The sequence below is a fragment of the Chaetodon trifascialis genome, chromosome 12 (genome assembly GCF_039877785.1).
Source record: "Chaetodon trifascialis isolate fChaTrf1 chromosome 12, fChaTrf1.hap1, whole genome shotgun sequence".
NCBI classification, from domain to species: Eukaryota; Metazoa; Chordata; class Actinopteri; order Chaetodontiformes; family Chaetodontidae; genus Chaetodon; species Chaetodon trifascialis.
Genome location: NC_092067.1, coordinates 13,525,027 through 13,535,427, shown reverse-complemented (window position 1 = coordinate 13,535,427; position 10,401 = coordinate 13,525,027). Strand labels below are relative to the sequence as shown.

Below are 10,401 nucleotides of genomic sequence, written 5' to 3'. Positions count from 1 at the left end.
TGAGGTATGGCAGGGGTCCTCGGCCATATTTATCGGAGATCCAGAATTTTTCTAAGCAGACACGATGGAGGACATAAAAAGTAAATCAATAATTGTTTAGGCCTAATTAGGGTATTACTGTTTCTAAATATTAATTCACTCAACTTGTCTGGGCAGAATTAGGCTTGTTGAATGTGTTGGCTTCACTATTTTTCACATCCTCGTCTGTATGTCACTGAAGTTGTTCTCACCTCAGCTGCAGATAACTGGATCTGGACTAGCTGAGCAACCTGCGGTCAAAAATGTTATCATTTTTCCGCTGTCATCGGATTAAAATGGGCCAATTTGACTGCTGACCACAGTGAAGTTGAGGAGGCTACACCCTGTGGTAAATCTGATGAGCTGAAGCTGGAAGGCTGAAGTCATCAAAAGATAATGTATGACCAGTTTTGCAAAATGTATGGTGTTCGTTGTACCCTCTGCCTTTCAGATGACTGTGCCAATAGAAATCAGCTGTGTACCCAGGCCCTCCAGCAGTAGTGGTAGTGGCAGTAATAGCAATTTCAGTGTGCTGAGGATGGTGTGAGGAGCGCCTCTGCCTTGCTGTTTGCCAGAGGAATGTGAAAGCAACACACAAAATAATTAGTTTTGACTGCTGAGTGGCATGTCTCTGTTCTGAGACATTTATTCAGGGAAGAAATGACTAATACATTGGTCATTTAGAAGATTAATTTAGCAATTACAAAATGTTGTGACTTTGTGTTCGGCAGCTGGGGTTTAATCAAATTATGCAGAAATGTGCTTAAAAAAAAGGAAAGCAGCGGCGAATGTGACATTTTTCCCATTCCATGACTTCCACACACCAGTTCTGACTAATTGATTGATTCCCCCTTTTATGCTTCTCCTGGCTTCTTGAGGCAACAGGCGAGATTTATGCGATCTGTCACACTGACAGATCTGTTCAACAGACTGGAGCTGTGGCATGAAGTGCCACAGGGAAAGGTCACCATAATGCTCCCTTTGAGGAAAATGTCACTGTCAAAGTGAGTCAGCAGTAAGAACAAAGAGAATGCAGCAACCCGGGCTTTCATACATACTCTTTTTGACCTTAGCCCTGTTTGCTATTCACATACTTTGTTATTTACTTCAGTTCACTCCTTTAATATCACTTGGCATCACTGTGTGGCTTTGGCAGGTGTCATATTCTGACTTAACATGCACTTCTTCAGTTGAACTAAACTGTGTCAGTTAACAAACAATCACATTCAGCATTAACTGCAGAAGATGGTCAGGAAGAAGCTGCTAGTTATCAACTATTGTTTGACAAGATTGTATGTCATAGGAAACTTTAACAAGACTTTCCAGGATTTTTTAAATACTGCCTACAATGTACTGTGGATTCTACATTCATTCATAATTAATGTTGGTTTCTGTACCAGTTGTTAAACAGAAGTTAATCTAGTTTCCTTCAGGCACATCCAGTTTAAAGTTTGTGTCTTTCAAAATAAAATCACACATATGACCATAGGTTTTCTGCTGTCCTTTGCTTTTGAATATTTGAATTATGTGAGTGTTTACAGAAAATGTAAAGCACATCAGTGAACTGTTGTTTTTGTTGAGAGCAACACTCCCATCTAATGGAAATAATCTGTAAAAGGCAGTGCAGAACCAATGTTTGTGATGTGTGTGAGAAATAAATGTACTTGAATGGGAGACAGGCTCATTTCTTCTTCCATTCAATCCAGTCAGTAAAGAAATGTCAACAGGAAAACTGGAGGTTCCTCATGTGTTTATAAGAATAAATGTCTGTAAAATGATCAGGGGAGACAAGAAAAAAAGCAATTCTACCATATGGCCTGTAGATGTCAGTCTTCTCTAATGAATAATTTGACAAATTGTCCAACGTGTTTGGTTCAGAAACCCAATAGTGAGGCCTGAGGCAAGCTGCATCACATCCTGTGCTCACTGAGGTGCTGGTGGATAAATGACCTGCGTGTTAATATGAGGATCAATATGCTTCATTGTTCAGGGTTGTACATTTCTCTGATCTAACTGTGGATCTAAGAAAAAGACTTCCACCTGGTCAGCTCCGTCTTTGGGGTTCAGAATTTGTTCTGGCATTATTGTGATTCTAAGATTATTTTACAGTAGATGCGATTAGTTTTGTTTTGTTATTTTATTGAATAGTAAAAAACAGGTGAATTCTTGCTGTTCCAGATTCTCAACCGCTGCCTTGTTTGACTTATTATGAACATCATGTCTTGCTTTTTACACTGATGCCTCTTCCCATTGCACTATCCCCTTTGCTGCTGTAACACTGCAAATTTCCCCACTGTGGGATTAACAAAGGATTATCTTATCCTGTTTTTCTCCCCATCTGAATGAAGTTGAAGTGTTATGTGTAATCACTGTTGTTAACGATATTCATTCTAAACGTTTTAAGACCCACTTCTGCGTACCAGCGTTTGGTCTTAGGCACCAGATTTTGTGCTGACTGTTAAAACTCAGGAAGCAGAGCACCGTTTTCTAGCGACACTGTATTTTTCAAGTCATTACACACTTCCTACGGTTAAACGTCAAAGATAAGACAGTCATACCATCTGGGTGGAAAATGACTGGCTGAAATGCTGAGCTGGCCATCCGTACTGTACAACCTGAGGGGAAGCAGAAGGTTCTGTGTCAGTAGAAGCAGAGCGATATTGAAAACACCAAGTGAACTTAAGAGACACTTTATTTTAACCATGAAATTGTGAAAGTGTGATTGTTACATTTCACACTGCTTTTCAGGGCACTATTCTTCAAAAATATACTCTACTGTAATAATTCAGAGCTTGTTTTGCCAATATACAGTGAATTTACCAGTTACAACAATAAATAAATATTCAACTGACTGATTAGCTGAATTAAACTGAAATAGATGAAAATGTCAAGCCAGCATCTGCTTATCTTGCTATTTCATCATATGAGAAGAAATATGAATTTTAAGATGAATATGCGTTTTGCAGTTGTGCAGAGCTGCCTGTGTCTGAGTCTGCACATATACATGCTGCTTGTTGAGCTTTGAAAAACTAGTCGGTAAAGCCGTCTGGAAATGGGATCTGTCGACATAAAACAATGTTCTACATGGTTCCTTCAATTGGTTGACAGATGCTAAGTAAATTACATCGAACATAATCAAGGAAACGTCATTACATCTCTCCGTGTCTGCATCACATATGGACTAGAATATGGTTAAACTGAACATCCCTCTCACTGCTCAGTATACGGTTCATGCTGTCATTGAGCTGCTTTGTGAATTCCTGAGATGGTTCACAAAGCAACTTTCGTGAATACATTTTCAACAGCTCTTTGGGAAGAGATGAGTTCTTTGGGAACACCTGCAAACCTATATTTGAGTGTTTTTTTTTCTGTGTGTTCCTAGAATATTAAAAAAACAGCTGAAAGCCAGAGCTTTGCTATGAATTCATATATAGGGGCTGATGATGCATGCATACATTTAACATTTCCCAATGCATGATGGGATAGATATCCTGATAACCGGATACAGCAGATGGATGTACGGATGAATGGATGAAATAATAATACTCACTATGACTGTCACAAAACTTGTGCACATTGCTTTAAATATCCTGTCTGAGAATATAAAAGCAACACACGTCATCATGTCATGGCCATTCAATGCATTTATTTCTGATATCTTAAGCAGAATTCACTCATTTTTTTCAGGTCTTACAAGAAAAATGGTAGATTAAATATTACACGCCAAAAGGCTCTTAGACTGTTCATTTCATCACAAGACTTTTAACATGTACATAGAAATTCTTACACTAAGAAAGCTCTCACCCATTACCACTGAGGTGTTGGTAATACTGGTATTTTCAATCAGGCAAAGCCATTCTTTAGCAACAGTTGAAATTATATGAATAAACAAATAAAAGCTTCTCGGAGATGTGCGCTTTGATGGAGTGGCAGTACAAATTCATTCAGATGCTCCTTTACAAAGCGGCATGTCACACTTTTCTGGGAGTGTCAGTAAAACTTTGAGTGCCAAATTCATGTTGGCTCTTTTTCTTTTTTTCCCCCCATTATTTTATTTACACTGTAGTCGGAGAATTTTCACTTTTCCATTTTCAAAATTGGTGCAAAGTCTTTTAGGAGATTATTTGGTGAACAGAAATACAAAGAGAACAGTGAAAGAAATAATAAAGGCTAAATTTGAAGAGTACAGTCTTGTTTGATTTTTTTATTATTCAGCAGTCAAACTGTCTGGTACCCTGTCAGACTGGAATAAGCAGAGAGGGCTGACGCTGATGAATCCCAGACCAGACAGTGGCCTCCGCGGCTGAGAGCTAAACCCTGACCTCTGCAAAACATTTGTTCATGAGTTTCTGAGATGTCAGCCTTCAAATGTGTTTTCTATCTACATGTTGTTGATCATGGCAAGGCAATGGATGCACAGTAAATGACTTTAACTTAATTCATTTTAACTTCAGCGTGTTCAGCTTATGGAGGACATTGTTGGAGTTGCTTTCCAATCTTGTACCTTTCATACTTTCTGAAATATTTAGCATTTTTGGGGAATTTTTCCCCTTCAGGTGGCAGTTCAGCAGAGTGGGGTTACGCTCTTTAACCCCTATCAAACATTTGTCTTCAGCTTCCTCTAAATCCAATTTTCACTCTTTAGCCATTATTTGTCCTCCACTTAATATAACTTATCAAAGCACAGGGACTTACATGTTTTGTGCCATGAGCCTCAAAGTGAAAGGCGTGCCACTCGACTGCTTCACCGACTCCAGTGTTAACTGAGACCAGAAATTTCAGGAGTAGATCAGATAAAGGGACTTTTTTTTTTTTGTTCTCTCTGCTTGCCGTACCCCGGAAAAACATTTGACACCAGCTCATACAGCAGAGTCCACTCTCTCTCCCGATGCTGAAGTCATCCGAGTATTAATAAGCTGGAGTTTGAGTGGTTCCTCTCAGCTTAATCTCTATTAAATGAACTGTCTGACCCCAGAGCCACTCAGCAGTCACCATCACCGGCTGCACACATCTGATTGAGATACTGTGATCAGGCTGTTTCTCTGATCTTTCCCATGTCACAGTTGCTTTATTACAGATAAACACACATTTTTTTTAAACAAACACCTTAACATTTACAACTGTAACTGCTATTTCAGCTCCTTTTGATTGCTCCCTGCCTCTCTCGTGAAATCGCGTGTGAGTGACAAGTCTGTATCTCACTGAAGGCTTTAAGGCAGCGCAACACTGGTGTTTGTGATAACAATAACACAGACATGTGATCACACACACACACACACACACACACACACACACACACACACACACACACACACACACACACACACACACACACACCTCTTCACCTCCTTCTGGTGCACTGCAGCTAATTATGGTGCTTATTGGGCTTAGACCTCAGCTGTTTTACCCTTATTCCCCTTTGAATGACACCTCAGCTCCTTCTTTGCACACTTGAGCTCATTTAAGTTCCTAAACTAAAACTCTCAATTAAACACCTTTCATTGCTTGCAGCACATTGTGCACCCTTTTCTCCTTTTGCATTCTCTTGTTTACAATAATACAATGACACACACAGGCAGAGATGCACACACAGTATATAATTTGGGTCTACAGCACATTTACAACACTGGGAGAAGTGTTTCATTAATAGCTATACGGCACTTCCACTGCTCATGCAGTGCTCGTGCCATCTGTCAATGGGGAACATTATAATTCCTGCAGCCTGTCACACAGCAGTGCAGCACGTTGGTTTATTAAAAGACTTTTCTGAAAACAAAATGGCAATTACCGCTTTTAAAAAGAAATCAGCCTGTGAGCGAGTGGCTTTAGAATTGCCATTAATGCATACAACGTGTGGTTAAAGAGGTGCTAGAGTAAAAGTAACAATATCACAATAAGCCTTTTCCACAGCAGACATTTTGACACTGGAGGAAAAGAACAGGTGTTGCTTATAACATGTGCGATGTGTGACACTGAAGCTGAAGCAACTAAAGGGAATTTAGCCACCATTATCATTTTCACTGTGCTCTTCTGATTGGATTAAAGTGGGAATAAATGTGATATCACACACTTCTGAGCACCACTGAGGAATTAATGACATCTGAATTAACATCTGATGACAGTTGGTGACACGACAGTGACCGGCAGCTGTCAATCAGATCCAGTGGATTTGAACTAATTAGATTTACTGAAGCACAGAACTGTTTCGAGGTGCTTGTACTTTTCTTGGATATTTCCCATTTTACTTCCTACTTTTACTCCACAACATTTTCAAGAGACGTATTGTACTTTTTACTCCACTACATTTCTTTCACAGACTGTGTTGCCGGTTACTTTACAGATTAGGATTTTGCATAAAACACATAAGATAGATTCATGAAATATGACCTCATTGTTAAGATTAAACCTGGAGCTTCACAGCCTCACAGAAAAACCTCGTGTAGCTGGGACCATGTGTCGGATGTATGAATGTTTGAGGCCCAGATTATCTAATAGTTCACCAAAAAACAAAGATTTGTCCCACAGAATGTTTTTTCTTCTTTCCTCTTCCATTAATCATCTCATAACCTTACAGATTTATTCTGTGACCCCTTGGAGGCGGGCGGTCTGACCCCGTCTGACCCCTCATGCTAGGAGCTACGACAGTAAAGCTCTGCTTACACAATGACACACCAGTATTACCAATCTTACACTGTAATATATCTATTTACTTAGCATGTACAGTATAAAACAGATAGGTTTACATTTGAGGACTAATGTCATAGCAGCCAAAAGAGAAATTTCTACTGCATGACAATTACTTTTACTTTGATACTTTAAGTACATTTTGGTGACATTACTTCTATATTTAGGATTGTGCCTGCAATTAACTATATTTGCATTGATGTACTGGTAATTTTGCTTAAATAAAGGAGCTTTTTCCACTACTGAACAACTCTCAAACCAAACCCGCACTGTTCTGATGAGGCAGATTAGAGTGTTTCAGGTTAAAGCAGAAATGAGCTTTAAGATGAACATATAAAAAGTGTTTTATATAATTGGTTTATTGTTAATACAAGCTCCCAGAGATTACTTTTGTGGACAACTAATTAAGAAGAGCAAATATGTTTTGGGGGAAACGAAATTGACGACCAAATTATGTTTTCTATTAGCATAATGAGGAAATGTTGTTAACCTACCTGACAAATTGCAGTAATGCTGACAGTGGACGTGCGATCACTGGCAATGTGTTTCATATGATACATGAACTACACACGTGTAGTGAAGACAGCAACTTTTTCAGGTTATGTTTAAGCCCTGAAAGCACTTGGTTAATGTTAGAGATGTTAATTCCAGTGTTACAGTCCTGCACTTAAGTTAGATAAATGTAGTCTTTCATTTCACACAAAGAAACATCTCTAAACATAATCCAGGCGATCCAGTGATCACATTTTTGCCACAACCTAATTATGAATGCAAATAAGTTGTATATAAACATAATGTCTCACAGACAGGATTGTGTTACATCAGCATTGAAGCAACATTTTCATGTTGCATGTAAAGTTCGTGGAGTAACTGGCAACTCTAGCTGTAAAATAAATGCAGTGGAGTTTGAAATGCCTTTGAAATGTATAAAGTAGCATAAAATAAAGACAAAAGTTTATTGCAAAAAATCACTGCGATACTCCAAAATGACCTTTTATCAATCGTTTGACATGAAATAAAATTTTGTCACCATGCTGTTTCACTGCTAACGACATGAATTCAGCTGTAAATTACACACAGAATGACAGAATATTCAGATCTGAAGCTCCACTTGAAACACTTCATCAGTTGTTATCAATATGCTCTTTGTTCGCTGCCATCCATCCGCACACTCACTGAACTCATGCACACATAAGTGCATCCACACAGACAAGTGAACCCACACAGCTCCTAATAGCTCAAACGAGCGGACGTGCGTTCATTCAACAAATTCATCGCACGAGCTGGATGAATCACTTAATCAAGACAAAATGTAGCTGATTCTTTAAAATGAAACAAAAGTGTGCTGTCTGAGGTATTTTATATGTAATCAAAGAAGAAACATGAGAAATGACTGTTAAAACAGCGGCAGCCACACCGCTTCAGTCTTGACATTTAGTGAACATTTAATTTGATAAGCTGGGATTTTGAGTGAATATGAGATAAGACGCATAAAAAGCATCGCTGAAGCCTATTCAACCAGATAAAAACAAGCCCGCCTTTCATCTTCATATACTGCTGCGCTGATTGGATTTGAGGGGCTGGAAACTATCGGGCAGAAGAAATGACAGACGTGTTTTATTTCTTGACTGTCTGCTTGGGGCTGGTCTTTGCAGGCCTGTGCTCTGCTGGCATTAGAGCGCTCTCGCCGCCCGCCGTGCAGTTTGCCGTCAGCTCTATGTAAAAGCAGCCCGTGTGATGGGGAGGGCCGTGAGAACTGAATGCTGATCATCTCATTCACAGTCAAGCCACACGCCAGCCGCACTGACACACTTCATCACGTGTACTATTTACCAACTTTTTTATCTCTGCAACCCACCACTTCAAAAGCGAATTACTCACAGAATATGCTTCTCCCATCACAGAGCACTTGTTTTCATTTCTCCTTTGAAAAACACATTGTTCTACCCAAAGCAGGAAGTTATTTTGTTCAGCAGGATGCAGTTGTTGTGACAGTGTGATTAGCTTTGCATGTGTACAATATGTCATCTTTGGGAGACCTGTTTAAGTCTGCAAGGTATTGCACTTAAGATAATAACATATTCTGGACTGTAACCAAAATATAAGCATCAGATCTTATAGAATTTGATTTAAAACATAGTTACTGCATGCATACAACATGGTCTTTAGAGAGGGTTTCATTGTCATGAAATAAAAATACAATAAATACATTGTGTTTACTGGCTTACAGTACTGTATATCTCTTGGAAATCACTCTCCCCAGTTGTCAGTATAATGTGGACGTGTGACATGCAACCATCAGTTCTTCTACACCTACATCTTTCAAATGGAATATGTTTTCTACCCGTTGCAACAAAGACAATGACATTCATTTGCAGTGAATGTCAAAATTAAGAGCAATGCAGTCTATGGCAGCTTCTTTTGATCGTTTTTTTTTTTTTCTTTCACCTCAGTTTACTGTCTTATTCAACACATGATCGATAAACAAGGCAAAAAATCAAATGACAAAAAAAAAAATATAGAAACAGCATTTAAAGATTTAAGACACCAAAGGGCACTCCAAGGCAGAGCTGCTGTGACACTCACAGACTTGGCAGTTTTCATGAAGAAACAGCAGAGCACTCGGACCACGCTGAAGCTGAGAAAGAGACAGATGCAGGAGACAGATTAACGGTGAGACAAAAAGAGAGAGATACGGGATGTGAGAGAGAGGGAGAGTCAAAGGAAATGTTTGAACCAGTCTGAGGAATCCCCCTCATGCTCCTCTCTCTTAAGACCAAACCCTCACCAACGGGCCACTTGGCTTGTGTAGTCCTCAGTGGTGGTGGAGAAGTCACCGTCAGTCCCTTTCTCCAATCCTTCTCCCCTTCTCCCTCCTCTGTTTCCTCCCCCCCTGTGTTTGGGTGGCCATGGCCTCCCCTGCTCTTTCTGCTCCCTCAGCCAGCGCCTCTCCTCACGCCTCTTCAAGCGCACCTCCTGGTGCTCCCTCTGGCGGGTGAACTGGAAACGCTGGAGGAACAGGTCCTTCGCGTACTCGTACAACTGCACATCCAGGAAGTTGAGCTCCTCGATGCGTCTGCGCACGAGCTCGCTCAGGTCCACGTTGGCGGCTCGCGTGCTGTTGATCTGCGTGAAAGCGGAGATGAAGCGCAGGCTGAACGTCCGCTCAAACAGGTACTGCGTCTTGCGTTGAAACTCGGTCAGGCCGTAGAAAGCCATGTTCTTCAGGTTGCTCATGGCGCTGCTCAAGAGGATGTGGTTACGCTGGCTCTCGTTCATGGAGGACAGGTTGTAGCAGCCCACCAGGCTCAGGTCAGCCAGCATGCGGACCTGACGGTTATTGGCCAGGTTGGACGGGCAGTTCATGAACTCTTTCAGGGTCACGCCGGACCAGTCGTCCCCGTTGTAGCAGGTGGGCAGCTCGTCCTGGGTGGGCGAACGTCCATCACACATATGAAGGGCGGTCTTCCATGTGGCTCCACGCTGGACGTGCTTCCACTCGCTCAGGTAGCGGGAGACTGGGTCACGCAGCATGGTGATGTAGTAGAAGTTCCTGCAGCCAAAACAAACACAGTTAGAGAGCTGTGAGCACATCATCATCATCACAGAGGGCTGCTCTGCATTGTACTGACAGATGGTGACTCCTGTCTGTGTATGAAACTTCAAGGTTGAATGCTAATTGGCAAGCTGAAAGTCGCT

General features: G+C 40.8%; 1 protein-coding gene across 1 annotated transcript in view; it reads right to left on the bottom strand.

Moving 5' to 3' along the window:
- Positions 1–4,044: 4,044 nt before the first annotated feature.
- hs6st3b (heparan sulfate 6-O-sulfotransferase 3b) overlaps positions 4,045–10,401 on the bottom strand; it is a 64,215-nt gene continuing 57,858 nt past the window's right edge. The window contains exon 2 of the mRNA XM_070976005.1: positions 4,045–10,255. Within this exon, the coding sequence (XP_070832106.1) occupies positions 9,487–10,255 (769 nt within the window). The 3' untranslated portion in view covers positions 4,045–9,486. The remainder of the gene's footprint in view (positions 10,256–10,401) is intronic.